Source organism: Impatiens glandulifera, chromosome 8 (assembly GCF_907164915.1).
Source record: "Impatiens glandulifera chromosome 8, dImpGla2.1, whole genome shotgun sequence".
NCBI classification, from domain to species: domain Eukaryota; kingdom Viridiplantae; phylum Streptophyta; class Magnoliopsida; order Ericales; family Balsaminaceae; genus Impatiens; species Impatiens glandulifera.
This window is the reverse complement of record NC_061869.1, coordinates 1,243,146-1,262,103: the sequence shown is the minus strand read 5'-3', so window position 1 is coordinate 1,262,103 and position 18,958 is coordinate 1,243,146. Positions and strand designations below refer to the sequence as shown.

General features: G+C 33.5%; 4 protein-coding genes across 4 annotated transcripts; 2 read left to right on the top strand and 2 right to left on the bottom strand.

Moving 5' to 3' along the window:
- Positions 1 to 3,600: 3,600 nt before the first annotated feature.
- Positions 3,601 to 4,836, bottom strand: LOC124911638 (ATP-dependent Clp protease proteolytic subunit-like). Its single transcript, XM_047452141.1, has 2 exons — positions 4,521 to 4,836; positions 3,601 to 3,983 (listed from the first exon to the last, which is right to left on the bottom strand). The coding sequence occupies exons 1-2, from the start codon at positions 4,834 to 4,836 to the stop codon at positions 3,601 to 3,603; spliced, it is 699 nt and encodes a 232-aa protein (XP_047308097.1).
- An 8,096-nt stretch (positions 4,837 to 12,932) lies between these two features.
- LOC124911637 (ATP-dependent Clp protease proteolytic subunit-like) lies at positions 12,933 to 15,994 on the top strand. The gene is made up of 3 exons (XM_047452139.1): positions 12,933 to 13,326; positions 15,291 to 15,506; positions 15,582 to 15,994. Exons 1-3 carry the CDS (start codon positions 12,933 to 12,935, stop codon positions 15,992 to 15,994), a joined length of 1,023 nt encoding a protein of 340 aa, XP_047308095.1.
- A 370-nt stretch (positions 15,995 to 16,364) lies between these two features.
- LOC124911636 (glucosamine 6-phosphate N-acetyltransferase-like) lies at positions 16,365 to 17,298 on the top strand. Its single transcript, XM_047452138.1, has 3 exons — positions 16,365 to 16,373; positions 16,443 to 16,743; positions 16,961 to 17,298. Exons 1-3 carry the CDS (start codon positions 16,365 to 16,367, stop codon positions 17,296 to 17,298), a joined length of 648 nt encoding a protein of 215 aa, XP_047308094.1.
- A 199-nt stretch (positions 17,299 to 17,497) lies between these two features.
- LOC124912028 (uncharacterized protein At5g03900, chloroplastic-like) lies at positions 17,498 to 18,788 on the bottom strand. The gene is made up of 6 exons (XM_047452582.1): positions 18,733 to 18,788; positions 18,503 to 18,647; positions 18,342 to 18,428; positions 18,167 to 18,230; positions 17,933 to 18,076; positions 17,498 to 17,858 (listed from the first exon to the last, which is right to left on the bottom strand). The coding sequence occupies exons 2-6, from the start codon at positions 18,562 to 18,564 to the stop codon at positions 17,715 to 17,717; spliced, it is 501 nt and encodes a 166-aa protein (XP_047308538.1). The 5' UTR covers positions 18,565 to 18,647; positions 18,733 to 18,788; the 3' UTR covers positions 17,498 to 17,714.
- Between the last annotated feature and the right edge of the window lie 170 nt (positions 18,789 to 18,958).

Genomic DNA, 18,958 nt, shown 5'->3' with positions numbered 1-18,958 from the left:
GAGGATGTGGAAGAAGCAAAAGAGTTGGCTAGCAAGTTGTAAAGAACACTTGTCTCCGAAACTGTCAAAGGAAACTCCACTATAGGTGGAGGAGTATCCATACCAGAAATTTGTGTCTCCATTGAAAGAAACCCTAACCCTAATTTCATAGCTCTGATACCATGTTACAAATGAAATGATTCAATAATAGGGTTTTTCATTATTACAGCCTCTCCAATAGATGGAGATTATATACAGGGATAAGAGGCTTAAAACCTAATGTATCTGGGCCTTAATATATATATGGGTCTTAATACATAACACCCTAAATATATAAATACTATACAATATTAACCCATTATTTTAACACGCGTTCATTTATACAAAATAACGTCGTTTTGTTCGTCTTCTTCGCTGAGACGAGGCGAACGCCGGATGATCGCGCTCAATGCCGACGATCTCTTCTTCTTCTCTCGACCTCATCCTCTCAAATTTTACCCTCGTGCACGCCTCTCTCTCACCATCATTACCCCTAAGATAAGATTTCAAATCTTATCCTAGAATGGGCTGGCGAGGACAAAGCAGAAACAAAGAAGAAGAATTTCAGAAGCAAAATTGAACTTTAATTCAACTTCAATAACCGATCTAGCTCGAGTATAAATACTCTCTATGTGTTCTTCTTCCCATCTATCCAAGAAAATCATACTATCACAGCCTGCTCAAAGATCTCAACGGAGCTTCGACGACTGGTTTTTAAAGAAATCATTCCGGCGATCCAAGCTTCGATTTCGAGTTCTGGAAAGCTTCCTTGAAGTCATTAGTGTGTTTTCCAATTCCTACTAAGTTTTCAATCAATCTGTAGTTCAAGTTGTGATTCAATTTTTTTTTTAAATTTCAATCGAGTTGATCTTATTTTTGAATCAATTTTATGCTATGTGTAGTCAAAATTGATCCTAAGATGATTTCCAATCTTTTTATCGAAATAGATTTCATCAAATCAACCTTAATCGAAAAAACTCAAATTTGATTTGAAAATCTGGAAATTTTTAAATTCATGTTTTGAGCTTTTATGCTTGAATTTTGATTCAAAAAGTTGTCTAACATGTTTGTAAACATGTTAGGATGATTTTCAAATCATAAAACATACATTCCGATAATTTTTGATCCAACTGAAATTTTTGAAAAATAAAGTTTAAATTTCAGTTTTAAAAGTTGTCCCTCGGATTATTCCCTCTAGATAGGAATGAGGTGGGTGAGAAGGATAGAGCTCAACTTATTATATACGGATACAGATATTCCTTGTCATTCTAATCTTGTTATAGTTCGACATAGCTCTCTCTTTATCCTTATGTCTTTTATCCCTGGGATGTCTTCCTCGTTATAGAGCTTGTGTAATGTTTTTGTTTTGGCGGTGTTCGACTATAAACATAATTTGGAAGCTATTGGAACAAGAGTTGTGCCCTAAGATGGCCTAATTAAAATGTTCTCAAATCTTTCCATTGAAATCCATTCGGAAAATTGATCTTTGTAGGGCCTATTGATCGATTATATGATTAAGGATTGTGATCCATACATCCTAGAGAGTTCTTAGCAACACACAAATTATGTTTACAAGATATATATCAAAATATACAAATTTGTTATTTCATACCAAATGAAGAACATTCGGTCCTCTATGACCGAGTCTTGTAGGACCGAGGACAGAGAAGCTTTGGTCCTGACCGAGACCAATGACCTAAAAATTTGACCTAAGACCGAGATCCAAGACCGATATCCTTGAGTTAGGACCGAGAAGTTTGACCTAGGACCGAGAGGTCCAACCTTAGGACCGAGCATCCTAGACCCAAGACCAAGCCCCTCCGGTCCTTCGACCGAGAATCCCGAGCCTCAATCGAGAGCTCACTCGGCATAGACCGAGCCTTTCCGATCCTAGACCGATGAAAATGGACTCAAGTCTTAGGACTCTAGTCTAAGGTCTATTTAGTTCCATTTTTCAAAATAATCTTGAGAGGTATGAAAATGATTTCAAAGTATTTACGGGATATTTCCCAAACAAATATTTTGACTAAGGCCCGTTTGGTGTTTATTTCTAAACCCTAACATCATTTTCTGATATTTTCAGAATATATTTATTTAATCTTGTATTACACGCAATCGTAAGTACGCCATTTTAATAATTTTGTATAATTATTTACATAACCCGAACCTACCTTGTTTAGGACGCTGGACCAATAATTCGAAAAAATAAATGTTATAAATAAATCTTTTGCTAGCCAGACTTTTGAAAAATAAATTTGTTCTTTAACGGGCACGGAGAACATATCGCGAAAGCCTTTTCTCGAGTGTAACTAAACAACGAATTAGGAAAACTCTAGTGCTATTACGTTTTTACACGTACGCTAAATGATTTATTTTTGAATCTCTAAACCAAGCGCCAAAACTATATCTTTGTACAATTTTTTTTCTTAAATAATTTTTTATTTAAAAGAGATTTTTGACTTGTAAACTGATGCTATATTTTTATACCTTTACCCGTTCAGTGACTTTTAAATCAGAACTAGAATCCCGAGAAACTGGACGTTAGGACCGGTAGGACGAGAAAAAAGGTGCGTACAATTATATAAATAATTTCCCTCATTATATTTATTTTATATTAATTACTCTTTCTTAAACAAATTTAAAGTCCAAAATTTATAATTAAGTTAATTTTATAAGGTGAAATCAATGTGAAAAATATGTAAAACAAACAATTTCATATCTTTGTAATAACTTAGTTCATTAATTTAATTACAAAATTAAGCTAGAATTTTTAACTTAATTTAAATAACTTTACATAATAATTATTACGTAGACAAACTTAAATTCCTTATAAAAAATAATTGATAGACGGTTTAATGAAACTCTATCTTAAATAATCGTATTTTTAAAATTTTGACTAAGGATGACAATTTGTAACCATCTCGTAGTAGCCGAACCGAATTGTCCCGTTTTGACATTTTTTTTCTGATTTGATCGGTAATTGACCGGGGATGGGTCGGGGATGATATTTATGTTCCTCGTCCCGAACCGCCCTAATTTCACTCCAAACACTAAAAAAAATTAAATATATAAAATTACTAATATATTTATTTATTAATTATTTTTTTATAAGAATTTTAAGTTTATTTCTTTATAAATATAAATTTTTAATATATTAATATATTATATTAAAAAAATCGTTTATATAATTGAATTATATAAAAAAATTGTTTATTTTTGAGAATATGATATAAACGGTGCTCCACAGGGATTCTCTGAAATCGAATGGGACAGGATTGTACGTGGAGGGGTGATAAATGCATTCTCTAGTCATGTCGCGTCATAACATGATATTAACTGATAAATATATAAATTGATGAGATAATAGGAGATATTTGACAATATTATTATATAGCAATTTTCACTATTTTGTTAAATCTAAAAATGAGTTTAATGTTGCAAGAAAAATGTTTAAAAAAAATAATTGTGTCAATTGTATGTGACATTCTTAGTGCAAGCTTAATACCAAAAAGAAAAAAAAAACTTAAGTTGAATCTCTAAAATTCATACAAAGCAAACTTATTATAGGTTTTAAAAAAGCCACTAAACATTCTCCGGTGCATTTTGAACTGTCATCAGCCCATCAGGACGTTGGATAACGACCTCATCAATTAGTCCCAATTTCTTGGCCTTTTCAGGAGTCAAGATATAGCTCTCCAATGGATGCTTTTCCGAGATTATTTCTACAGTTTGTCCAGTATGTTTGAAATACAATGCACTCAATACATCCATCTTCTTGACCCAATACTCATCCATTTGTGGATGATAAGCTGTTTGATAAATCGTAATCTCTGAATTTGGGAGAGCAAATCTTCGTCCATTTGTCCCTGCAGCCAACAAGAGTGAGCTCATCTCCATAGCTTGACCCAAACATATTGTGTTTATGGGACATCGAATATACTGCATTGCGTCGTAGATAGCCATACCTATCATATATAACAGCAAATTATTAAGTGTCTAACTTAGATCGATGGACTAAACAAAGAAAGACATATTACTTTTTGTATACTTTAAGTTTAGTTTCAAATAATTTACCATCCAATCAATAATAATTTTAGAACATATTTATATCCTTCCTATATATATATAATGTTTTTACTTAATAACTTAAGTCAAACAATATTATTTGAAAACATAATCACTTGGTTATTCAGGAAATAATCCTAGATCAAACAAGACCATGTTTTGTGATTGTCATACAAAAAAAAAGAACAATAATTACTTCTTTATTTTTTTCAAAATCTGAACATTAATAATAAATTTCCTGTGTAAGAAAAATGTTATAAAAGTAAAGATAAGTTAAACACATACAAATATAAAAAATCAAAGGTCTTATCATTTATATATGTAGACACATAAACTTAAAAAAATATTATGTCTAGATGAGATAAGGATTATAAATAGTTTGTATAATGATAGTAATGAGTAATGTAAAAAAGGAAGAAGCTAAAACAGGAAGAAACCTGCATAAACAGCAGGCACACCAAAAGGATAATTGATGTACAAGTTGATGGGCTTGGACGGGTTCTCGGACTCCAGGAACAAAAGATTTTTTATAATATTATTGACCGAATTATACTTGTCCATACTCTCAATGATGTAAATGTTTCTTTCTTTTAAATGGATATCAGAGACCATGGAATAAGATCTTTTTGTCACTGCTGCCGAAGACAACCGTCGGCTGATCATCATGTTATTAGATGTTTTCGCCATTGACGAAAACAATAGGCCAGCATTTACCGCAACTTTACGGGTTATCCTGATCAATAGGCTCCCCATGGCGTCTATCTATATCTATATATATATGAAGATAATGTTATATATAAAGAGCAATTTGTCGAATTATAAGCTTATAAACTAGCTAGAAACAGTTTTAGATCTAATTAATTAAATCAATCAGCAGTGAATTATTAATCATAATATATACCATACCTTAAAGAAGAATGGACTGTTCCTTGTACAAGGGTGGTGATAATGAAGGCGAGGGATGGAGATTCAATGATAGGCGGCTTCTTATTAATGAAACACGAATTGGCAAGGAAATAAAATATAGGAGATTTTTAATTAAAATAATATAATATTAATATATATACTATTCAAATTATATATTTCATATATTATTTATTAGTTATTTATTACCATATATATATATATAATTAATTAATTAATTAATTAATTAATGATGCTTAATTCGCTATTGCTTTATATTTGAATCTTGGTATGAATATAGATACATATTTGGATAAAAAAAATGGGTTGAATTAACTATTGATATTCTTTACATTAATATATATATATATTCTATTTCCTTAAATATTAACTCCTAATTAAGTTTGATACATGTACTCACCATTTGAATTAATAAATATATAGGACTATAATTTCTCCTTCCTAATTCTAATTTACTCCTTAAAATTACTTTCCTTTCTAAATTATTTTATTTTTAAAAAATAAATATTATATTTAAAAATTACAAATTTAAAAAGAAAAATTAAAAGAAAAATTAATATTTTAGTTATATATATATATAATTTGTTAATCATTTCATAATATCTTTTTCTAAATTAACTCTCCTAAAATATATATTATTAACTTATAATTATAAGTTGCATTTATAAAAACTATTTATATATATTATATAATTTATTTTATTTAATTATTTTATAATTTTACAAATATATATTATATATATATAACTTATTTAAAAATAAATTTTTCAATATATTTAAATATAATATATATGTATATAACTAAAATAGTATTTTCTATTTCCTAATTAATTCTTTTTTAAATTCTTAATATATTTAAATATAATATATATATATATAATATATTAATTTCTTTTTATTAATTTTTTTTCTCTCATTAATTAAAATAAATAAATTAGTATTTTAGATATATATATTATATTTAAATATATTAAGAATTAAAAAAATAGAAAATAATAATAAATATTTTAGTTATATATATTGCATTTAAATATATTACAAAGCTAATGTTTAAATAATATATATATATAAAATATAATTATGAAAATTTTATTTTATTTTTTCCCTCATCATAATATATTTATATATATATTATAAATTCTTTCATAATTTTTTTCTTAATTAACTCTTCTAAAATTACTGTCCTTTTTAAATTTATTTTTTCTTTTATTTTTTCTTTTATCATAATATATATATATATATATATATATATATATATATATATATATATATATATATATATATATATATATATATATATATATATATATATATATATTATTGACTTATAATCATTAACAATATATTTAAATATAATATATATATAATTAAAACATTAATTTATCTTTTTAACACTAATATATATATATATATATATATATATATATATATATATATATATATATATATATATATAACTAAAATAGTAACTTCATATATATATATATATTAAGAAACAATAAAGAAGAAAATTTGAATGAAGAATTTTTTTCTCTATTATCTCCCTCTCATATATATTTAACTTTTAGTTAATAACAAGATATATAATTATTATTTTGTCTCTTTTATCACTTTTCATATATATTTTAGATTTAGAGTTTATTTTAAATAAATTTTACTTTAATGTATACATGACTAATAATTTCACAATAAACCAATTTAATTATATTTTAAAAAATATTATATAAAATATACTTTTACTTTCCTTTTTTTTATAGTAATTAGTATAAGGTTATTCGGTTAAAATATGTGTGTATATATAATAATATTATTTTGTTGAATAGTCATTAAATTTTTATTAAAAAGAGATAGATTAAAAATATGGATAATGAATTGAAGAAGAAGAGTAATTAAAGAAAAGATGAAGAGCCTATGGCTAAGTATTATCCCTTTTCATAATTTAACCCTACTTTGTGACATATATATTTATAGAGAATAGAAAGAGAATAATAAAAAATGAATTCCTAATTAGTTGGGGGTGTAACAGATTAATTAAACTAATTGTTAACTAATTGAGAAAAAATATGTTAATCACGTGACTATTTTAACTTCTCTAATATCCTCTTCAAACGAAACGAGGAGACACAAACCGTGAGTTTGTCTCGTAAAAGTGTGAATCTGTGAGATGAAAGACCTTTGGTGAGAGTGTCTGCAATCTGATCTTCGGTAGGAATGTATTTAATGTAATGTAGTTTGTTTGCAACTCTTTCTCGAACAAAATGAAAATCGATTTCTATGTGTTTTGTGCGAGCATGAAACACCGAATTTATTGATAAAAAAAAGTGGCGCTAATATTGTCACACCATAGAGTGGGAGGAGCCGATAAAGAGACTCGTAATTCACGAAATAGTGATTGAAGCCAACATAGTTCTATAGTGGCATGAGCGAGTGCACAATATTTGGATTCAGTACTTGAGCGAGCAACCACTTTATGTTTCTTTGAGTTCCAAGAAATAAGATTATCACCAAAAAAAATACAATAACCAGTTGTTGATCGTCGATCATCCGGACAACCTGCCCAATCTTCATCAGAGAATGTTGTTAAGGTAAGTTTGGAGTTGCGACGTATGAAAAGACCATTATTAGGAGTATGACGTAGATATCACAAAATTCGTTTGACAGCTATCCAATAAGTTGTTGTGGGAGTTTGCATAAACTAACAAGCTCGATTTACTGCGAATGCTAGATCGGGATGTGTGAGTGTAAGGTATTGGAGTGCCCCAACAATACTACGATAAATTGTGAGATTAGAGAGTGGATCACCATCATATCGAGAGAGAGAGAGATGAACCCGAAGCAATTGGTGTATGTAATGATTTTGAATTATTCATATCAGCATGCATAAGAATGTCTTAAATGTATATTGTTTGAGATAAAAATAATTCAGAGTCGTTGCGTGTTGCTTCCATTCCAAGGAAGTGATTTATTTGACCAAGATCTTTGATCGGAAAAACATCATTTAGTCGTTTAATTGTGGTTGAGATATGAGCTCGAGAATTACTTGTGAATATAATATCGTCTACGTAGACAAGTATATAAGAAGTAATGTCATCAAAGTGAATAACGATGTATCTGACTTAGTTTCAATGAATCCATGAGAGAATAATGTAGATTTTAGCGTAGTGTGCCAGGTGCGAGGAGCTTGTTTGAGACCATAAATGGCTTTGTGTAGGCGACAAACGTGATTAGGAAATTTTAGATGAAAAAATTCAGGAGGTTGTGCCATGTAAACTTCTTCGTTAAGTGAACCATGTAAAAATACATTACTAACATCCAACTAATTAATTGACCACCCATTAATAACAACTAAAGAGAGTATGGTACGAATCGTTGCTAGTTTGATTACATGGCTGAATGTATCTTCATAATCAATACTTTGTTGATGATGAAAACCTTTGGCGACAAGACGAGCTTTGTGACGCTCAATAGAGCCGTCTGTTTTATATTTAAGCTTAAATACCCATTTACAACCAACTACATTTTGTTGTTGTGATCGAGGAACAAGAGTCCATTTTGTTGATTGTGGAGAAGTGCATTAAATTCATTTGTCATAGCTGAAAGCCAAGAAGGGTCTTTATTAGCCGTGGTAAAATATGTTGGTTCTAAAGCGGAAGCAGTAATAGTGTGTGATATGAGAGCCTAAGACCATGATCGAGAACGAGTTATCATAGGATGTGTGGAACAAGTAAGTGCTTGTAGAGGAGATGGTGTTCTAACTTGAGGTTAAATAGATGTAGGTGTAGTTGATATAGATTCAGAAGATACATGCTCAATAATGGGAGATTCAATAGATGTAGGTGTAGTTGATATAGATTCAGAAGATGTAGACTCAATAATGTGAGGTTCAATATGACTATCTTCTATGAGGGGAGTAGGAGATACCATTATTGGTGTAATTGGAGTGATATGTACTACCATTGAAGATGTAACTAGAATTTGAGGTGTTTGGGGAGATGTTGAAGAGTTTGACAATGGAAAATCGTATTCATTGAAGGTAACATGTCGGGATATAAACATACGTTTAGTTAGAATATGTAAACACTTATAGCCTTTGTGAGAAGAGCTATAACCAAGAAAGATGCATTGTACGGATCTGAAATTGAACTTGTGTTTATAATAAGGACGCGTGAGAGGGTAACATGCACATTCAAATGTCTTTAGTGAGCCATAGTTTGGAAATTTATTAAATAAAACTTCAAATGGAGATTTGCGTTCCAATACTGGAGTTGGGAGCATATTGACGAGGTATGTTGCCGTAAGAAACGCTTCAGGCCAAAAAATTTGAGATAATTTTGCATGGGAAAATAATGTCAAACTTGTTTCAGTTAGGTGACAAATCTTTCTTTCAGCGACACCATTTTGTTCACTATTATGTGGGCAAGTGAGTCGGTGTTGTATACCATGAAGATCAGTAAGTGTCTGAAGGTTGCGATATTCTCCTCCCCAATCTGTTTGTAATATTTTTATATTTCGGCTAAACTGATTTTCAACCAATCTTTTAAATTTGGTAAAAATATCTAATACATCTGATTTTCAAGTAAAACGACTATAATCATCCATACAAAGTACAAAAACATTTGTAACCATTAGAAAAATTAACCGGAACAGGTCCCTAAACATCAGAATGTATCAAATCGAGAGGAGCAAGAGTACGTGAAACTGATAATGGAAATGGTAATTTGTGAACTTTTCCAACAAGACACGATTCACAAAATGAAAAATTATTTTTGCCTAATGTTGGTAACTTGAAACGAGAAATAATAAAAGATGTTGTTGGTATAGTAGGATAACCTAGATGATGATGCCATGTGTCAACTGGTGAACGTTTTCCAAGGAAAGCTTGACATCTAAAAATGTCTGGTGGTTTCTCGAGACAATACAATCCTCCTTTAAGTAGTCCCCTTAAAAGTTCAACTTTCGTAATCTGGTCCATTACAACACAATAAGAAGGATGGAATTCGAAATAGACATCATTATCGAAAGAAAAACGTGTCACACTTAGGAGATATTTTGAAATATTTGGTACGTTTAACATATTCCGGAGATGTAATATTTTTTGCATACTCGGAATAATGGAATTACCAATATTATGAATATGAATAGTCATTCAATTGCCAACTGTAATATTACTTGTACCTGAATAAGGAACATGAGATTGAAGATTACATAAATCTGACGTGATATGATCTGTAGCACTTGAATCAGGATACCATGATGGGTCTGGAATTGTAGATGGAGCAGCCATCATTGCTACCGGAGTGATTTGTTTTGATTCGTATCGATGGTAACAATCAACTGCTAAATGACCATTTTGATTACAAAGTTGGCAAATAAGATGTGATATTTATATAGTGGCTGTGTCCGAGTTTACCGCAAGTGATGCACTTTGGACGATTTCCATTATTTTGATTGCCACGTGAACCCTCACGATTTTGTTTGAAACCATTTAGATTTAATCCATTATTGGTGTTGTTGAAGGAATCAGGCCTACTATTTAAAGAACTATATCCATTATTGAAGGGCCCAATGCTGAAAGACCCACTATTAAAAGGATCAGTCCCATTATTAAAGAAATTAGGCTCAAATTTGTCAATAGCATTGTCTCCTGTTGCATTAGGATAGAAACAGTTCCTTCCTTCAGATTATTGAGCTAACGGATGAGAGTAAACTGAAGAACCATGCGACCGTCCTCATGCTCGACGATGATTATTTCGATTTCCATGGTTTTGACAAGATCTCCCATAAGCAACATTTACAAAAAAAACATTTACTTGGCCGGATTACAGAAGTCTTTGTTCGTGATTTAGTAGAAGCCTTGTAAGTTCGCCAAGACTTACAGGTTCAACTCTTGTCGTGATTGCAACGATGAGTGATTCGAAGTCTCGTCCAAGGCCACTGAATATATACAAAACTATATCAAGATCTTGAACTTTCTGTCTAGTAATTGCAAGTGAGTGGGCTATTGATTTCATTCTTTACAAATACTCATGTATTGTGGAGTTTCTCTTTTTTTGGGTTTGAATTTGTAGTTTCAGTTGCATTACTCTAGTAGTAGATTGACTAGAAAACATGGTTTCTAGGGCTAACTAGAGTATTCTTGTTGTTTCTGTGGCTTCTTTTGCAAGTGCAAAAATATTTTTTTGTAAGTGTAGAAATTAACCAATCTAGTATTCTTGAATCTTGAATCTCTCATTCTTCATACTGTGGATTCTTGATATTATCTCACTGTGGATTCTTGATATTAATGACTGTGACATCTTGAGCGATAATTGCACTTCAGTCGCACCACCTTTTCAATGACTCAATATGTGGACCTGTACCTGCAAGAGATAGTTCGTCTGTATGGTATTCTAGTAAGGATAGTTTAAGACTGAGACCCATGTTTCACTTCTCATTTCTGGGAGAGTCTTCACAAGGGAGTTATAGGTATCCCGATTTGCAAATGAAGTATCCCGAGACCCATTCTTCATGCAAATGAAGTATCCCGATTTATTCGGTACGTTTTAATTTCGGGGTCGAAATTCTTTTAAGTTGGATCGAGTTGTCACACCCCAAATTTCATTTTAGACCGAGTAACTTCGGTCCTAGCAAAAACCAAGGACCCAAGGCAAATCTGTGTCGGGGACAAGGGAAAATCTATGTCACGACAGAAGGGTCTGACCGAGGGAGTCCGACCGAAGGGTCTAACTAAGGGAGTTCGACTGAGGGGGGTCCGACCGAGGGGGGGTCCAACCGAGGGGGTCTGACCGAGGAGGTTCGACCGAGGGGGGCCGACAGTTGTCACACCCTAAATTTCATTTTAGACCGAGTAACTTTGGTCCTGGCCAAAACCAAGGACCTAAGGCAAATCTGTGTCGGGGCCGAGGGAAAATCTATGTCACGAGCGAAGGGTCTAACCGAGGGAGTCCGATCGAGGGGGTCCGACCGAGGGGGTCTGACCGAGGGGGTCCGACCGAGGAGGTTCGATCGAGGGGGTCCGACCGAAGAGGTTCGACCGAGGGAGTCCAACCATGGGGGTCCGACTGATTATATTTTTCTAACCCATACTTATGCCACCTCATGCTTATGCCACCTCATGCTTCTAAACTCATACTTATGTCACCTCATGTTTATGCCACTTCATGCTTATGCCACTTCATGCTTCCAAACCCATATTTATGACACCTCATGATTATGCCATCTCATGCTTCCAAACCCATACTTATGCCACCTCATGCTTATATCACCTCATGCTTCAAACCCATACTTATTAAACCAACTGATGACAAGCAGGTGATCAGCCCTCTTTTGATAACCCATGCCTATGACAAGCAGGTGACCAGCCCTCTTTTGATAACCCATGCCTATGACAAGTTGGTGACCAACCCTTTTTGTTAACCCATGCCTAAGACCAATGTTTTTGTAATAATGGACCATCTTTTAATTGTTTTTGATGTAAAGGACCGTGTCTGCTTTTAAAAGACCGAAGTTTGTATTGCCACTTATATATATATCACTCTTCCGCAATTGTTTCTGTTTTTCCGTTTAGGTGTGTACGTTTTAAAACATCCTGCACTCGGTCTAAGTAAATTAAGAGTCAGAGGTGTTACAGTTGGTATCAGAGCAATGGTTGCGAACCTTTGTACTTTTACACACATGCTCCTGCAACTGCAACTCCAAGGACTCACCTTCAGGTTATTAAGTGTTTAAATAAATTGTTAAACTGATAATAAATTGTGTAGTTCTATTTCCATTAGAATCATGAGAAGAGGAACAAGAGTCAATGCATCTACCCCATCTGATGAGGCTGACCAGAACAACTTATCTGGCCTTGTTGGTGCCTTGAGGGATCAAAACCGGATACAGAATGAGAAGATGAGGGACCAAAGCTGAATCCAAAACGAGTAGATGTGCAAAATGTTCCAAGCTAATGGGACTAATCTGAATCATGCCAGCAACAGCTACGAGGGAGGTAGCCAACCACCAGCCTATAAGCAATTCATGAGCTTCAAACCAGTAGACTTTAAAGGAAGCACTGATCCAATGGTTGCTGAAGAGTGGATGCAGTCAATGGAGACAATTTCCGAGTTTATGCAATGCAGCAACTCAGATAGGCTAAGGTGTGCATCTTTCATGTTCAAGGACGACGCTAGAATCTGGTGGCAGGGAGCCAAGTCCACTCTAGACCTTAATGCAGCAACCTGGGAAGAATTCAAGGTTGTATTCTATGGCAAATACTTCACTTTAAGCACTAGGAACAAGTTGGTCAGGGAGTTTCTGGAAATCCGCCAAGGAGATTCAAGTGTTGTTTACTATATTAAAAATGAAATTTACAAATTATTATATTTTTTTAAGGATTTTATTCCAAAACTTAACTAACATTTTCCTCCGTCATTTGACCGTCTATTCCGAATTGCCCCGTTTGGGACGGTTTTTCCCCGAAACCGAACGAGAATGGGGCGGGGATGGTATTTGTGCCCCCCACCCTGACCCGCCCCGATTTCACCCCGTTTTCACCCCGATTCTTCCCCGAATACCATAAACATAATTAAATATATTAAATCACCAATATATTTATTTACTTACTATATTTTATAAGAGTATTAAAATTATTTCTTTACAATAATATAAAATTTTAATATATTACAATATATATTATATTAAAAAAATCGTTTATATAATTTTATTGTATAATTTTTATTTATTTTTTTAAAATAAAAATTATTAACGGTGCCCCGCGAGTTTCCCCGAAACCGAAAAAAACCGAACGGGGCGGGGATGGTATTAAAAAAATCCCCGAAATTAAAATGGGGCGGGGATGGTAATTGCATTCCCCGCCCCGAACCGCCCCATTGCCATCCCTAGCTACCGGCTTTCTAAAAGCTTAAAGCTTTGTTTGTTTATATTTTCAAACCAAAGAAGTCTTATCTTCTCTTTCTCTCTTCTTCTTCTTCTTCCGGCGACAAGCTTCTTCCGGCGACTTTATGGATTCCTCACTCCTCTCTCTCTCTTCAGTTTCCCAAACAAGATACTGTGAAATTCTTGTACTTTCCATGATTCTTTTGAGGTTTTTTTGGGTTTTTTGGATTGTTGGGCGGCTCTGCGCCAACGGGCAGAGGGACAACATTCAATATCCATGTTTTTCATTTGAAATTGGTTTTATATATATGTATCCCTCATTCTCTCCCTCCTTCACACTTCACAATTCATCATGTTGAATCTTATAAAATTCGCAGCAGCAGCTGCTTCCCGACAACCACTTTCAAGAGATTTTAAACAAAAAAAAATGTTTCAAAACTTAATTAAATCAATAAAATATATTATTAATTAATTATTTATACACCGACAACCCATTTGCAAGCTGCTAGCCTGCTGCTACAGCCTACCGGCTTTCTAAAAGCTTAAAGCTTTGTTTGTTTATATTTTCAAACCAAAGAAGTCTTATCTTCTCTTTCTCTCTTCTTCTTCTTCCGGCGACAAGCTTCTTCCGGCGACTTTATGGATTCCTCACTCCTCTCTCTCTCTTCAGTTTCCCATACAAGATACTGTGAAATTCTTGTACTTTCCATGATTCTTTTGAGGTTTTTTTGGGTTTTTTGGATTGTTGGGCGGCTCTGCACCAACGGGCAGAGGGACAACATTCAATATCCATGTTTTTCATTTGAAATTGGTTTTATATATATGTATCCCTCATTCTCTCCCTCCTTCACACTTCACAATTCATCATGTTGAATCTTATAAAATTCATAGCAGCAGCTGCTTCCCGACAACCACTTTCAAGAGGTTTTAAACAAAAAAAAATGTTTCAAAACTTAATTAAATCAATAAAATATATTATTAATTAATTATTTATACACCGACAACCCATGTGCAAGCTGCTAGCCTGCTGCTACCGCCTACCGGCTTTCTAAAAGCTTAAAGCTTTGTTTGTTTATATTTTCAAACCAAAGAAGTCTTATCTTCTCTTTCTCTCTTCTTCTTCTTCTTCCGACGACAAGCTTCTTCCGGCGACTTTATGGATTCCTCACTCCTCTCTTTCTCTTCAGTTTCCCAAACAAGATACTGTGAAATTCTTGTACTTTCCATGATTCTTTTGAGGTTTTTTTGGGTTTTTTGGATTGTTGGGCGGCTCTGCGCCAACGGGCAGAGGGACAACATTCAATATCCATGTTTTTCATTTGAAATTGGTTTTATATATATGTATCCTCATTCTCTCCCTCCTTCACACTTCACAATTCATCATGTTGAATCTTATAAAATTCACAGCAGCAGCTGCTTCCCGACAACCACTTTCAAGAGGTTTTAGGACTCCCCCATTTATTTCATCATTCCTCTTGGAAAAGAGAAGGATCAATGTCACTGGGTTGATCGACGACGAAAACGTTGAATCCATAATTTTTCAACTCATGTACTTTGAGTATAGGAAACCAAAAGCGCCAATCCAAATGATTATCAATTCTGGGGGAGGATTAATAACTTCAGGTAGGTTTATTTCTTTTCTTTTTTCTTCTTCTTATTACATTACCTAATTGGCTATTTATTGATTTTTTATATTAGGACTTGCTGTTTATGATCAAATGAAGGCGCTGAAATGTCCTGTACACACTTGTTGTGTCGGGAATGCAGCATCCATGGCTGCAGTGTTATTGGCAGGAGGGGAGAAAGAATTTCGATATGCTTCCGCGAACAGCTCCGTGATGATCCACTCTGCCATAGGTGGATATCAGGGAAGCTCAAAAGACGTACAAATTACATTTAATCAACTAATGGCAGAGGAGAACAAAATTGTTCTCGCTTTGGCAAGAGACACCGGAAGTTCAATCGATGTTATCAGGAAATGTATTGAGAGGGATAACTTCATGTCCCCTCAACAGGCCAAGCATTTAGGATTGATCGATATCATAGGTATCCTTCCCCTCATTCTCTCGCCAAAACATGAACATCCCAAGGCCGACAATGATATGAATTAGGGTTCTAAATATGGTTCTGTCTAATTGATTAACTATTAGGAATTATTATTAGTTAGTGGATTATATTCCCCATCCCCCATTATGATTATGATGGGCTTTTGTTTTTTTTGATGGGATGATACTGCTGATTATGAAACCAAAGAATTTTATTGTTTTGATATTATGTAATGATGCTGAAATATTTTGAATAAATTTTGCTGAAATATTTTGAATGAATTTTGAGATTGTTTATGTTTGACTTCATTCTTTTGTTTGATCTGTTATTTCTGATTAATTTAGGTTAAACAATTCTATATAAGCTTATATAACTTGGCTCTAAAAATACAAATTCTCTTAAAATATCAGTAAAGCTTATATAACTTGACCTAGAATGAGCCAGGTAAGAACAGATTGACTGTAATTCATTCACCAGGGTAAAAACAGATTTACTGACATTATTCATGTATAGGTTGTGAGGGCATTAGAAGGAGATGTATCGTTGGCTGATCTAAACGAAGGAATCAAGCCTGGACACAGTACAGTATACAGTTCTCATGAAAGTTCTGATTACGACACAAGCCAATACAATGAAGATATGAAGAAATTTAGGAAGATGGCTTTCGAAACACAGGAGCAGGGAAGTAGCGAGTACAGTGGAGGAAGAACTACGAGCGAATATGGTTTGAATCCATCCGGTTCAAGCAGTGAAGGAGTTGTTAACACGAGAGAAATGGAAATGGGGAGGTTGAAGAAAGACAGTTCAGGGTTCGGTATTGGAAGCTAATTGTAAGACCTTAAATTCATTCTTATACAAAGCAATTTGTTTGTGTATTTTATTGCAAGATATATATAAGTTTCAATTCTTTATTTTAAATTTATTGGTTGAGTTTAGTTTATAGGTCTCATTTGACTTGGCTTGTGTATTCATTCTCTATTGAGATTAACCAAAATATTATTATAACTTCATTTCTGATCATAATTTCGAAGAGCGATTCCGAGAGTTGAGTTTATACGGAGACGATCATGTAATTTGTGTAATTGAGGATCCAATGAACAAGAATAAGATCATTGCAACTGGGAGTGTGTTCATCGAGAGAAAGTTCATTCGAAATTGTGGAAAAGTTGCGCATATTGAAGATATCGTTGTCGATTCCGCCGCTCGAGGGATGAATCTTGGGAAGAAGATCGTAGGTTTCCTCACTGATCATGCTCAATCGACTGGCTGTTATAAGGTGATTCTCGATTGTAGCTTGGAGAACAAAACGTTTTATGAAAAGTGTGGTTTCAAGCAAAAGGAAATCCAGATGGTTAGATATTTCATTTGATTTCAGTTTTCAAATAATGTTAGATATTTCATTTGATTTCAGTTTTCAAATAATGTTAGATATTTCATTTGATTTCAGTTTTCAAATAATGTTCAATTTAAGATGATATTATTTAGGGTTTAAACACTCCTTTGCTTCATCTGTTATTTCTGATTCAATTTAGGTTAAACAATTCTATACAAGCTTATATAACTTGGCTCTAAAAATGCAAATTCTCTTAAAATATCAATAAATCCTACTCTACAAAAAGAACCTGAAAATATATATAGTTGTGAATTGGTTTTACAACAAAAGAACTAGAAAGCGTTGTTGTTGTCGATCTTCTTCGGGTAATAATTCTCATTTTCTGCTGCTGTTGTTGGCAATCCTATATCTATTATGGAGGAATGGATACGCCTCGAGGCTCTCGACCTCTGTCATTCCAACTTCTCGAGTTCATTTAGCTTTCGTTCCCACTCTTGAGCATCGAATTCTTGTTCGAACAAGTCTTTGTCGGTACTGTAAACTATTATATCTTGTCCAATGAAAGTTCGCTGAGCCATATCTCGGGCACTCAGAAGCTAACCGTGCAAGAAAAAGAACATGTGTTTTAATTGTTTTGTATTATGATAAAATTGAGTAAAAAAATTTTTACCTTTCGCATAAGAGTGTAATCTGGTGAGTTAAGTGCTTGGGCAAATTTCTCCCTAGCCGAATTTCTGTTCTCTATTTGGGCGTTCTTGTTGCGAATCAGGAGCCATCGGGCCAATGGAATCAGAAAAAATGAAGCAGCATAAACCTAACAAATTAACCTTCTTATTAGACACATATATATATAGGCAAAACCATTAAGCTAAAATAGCAAGGAAGTTGTATTATTTATTCACACCTGAAGCCAAGGGAAAATGGTACCCACAAACGAGATGAATCCAGTTGGTGCAACTGCAACAGTTCTTCAAATGAAACAAGATCAATGATTATCGTTAAATGTGAGAAAAGTTGGATCATACTTCTTTGCCAAACTCGAATAAACCAAAAGAATGATTATCGTGCTTAAGACATACTTTAGCATGCCATCGAGTACAATTACGCCAAAGAGATTGAGGGCACCGAGACCAATGACCATTGCTTTCTCAGACGAGCTGGTTTTACTGCAAAGCCAAAATATGTTTTACTTGAGAAACTTTTGGGGCAATAGAAAAACTGTTTTAAAATGAAACCCTACCTGAATTGCCATTTTTTCTCCTCGAAAAACTTCTGAACCCCTCCTCTACCCAATCGGCCCATTTCCTCCCAACATATTCTTTTCTATTGCTCCTCTGGGGAGAAGCTGTACGCTGTAACGACGGGAATCAGTATAATATATTTCCCTGTATAAAATAAACCACACAAACAGATTGAAACAACTAGTGCTTTAACATATACATTTTTTAGAAAAGTAACATCCAAACATACCTCATCGTCCACCTCTGGCTGCCCATCAAACCGCAAAAGCACAGTTAGGATGTATGAATCATCCTCCTGGAACAAATCACGAAAAAGAAATCTAGAATCAATAGGAAACGTCACTTTGGATTTATTCGGCCTCATAACAAGGATATCATGCAAAATCAAGAACTTGCAAATTGGGGAAGAGAACAAACAGTTTGAATCAAGCGGATTTTTCCTTTTCAGAAAAACC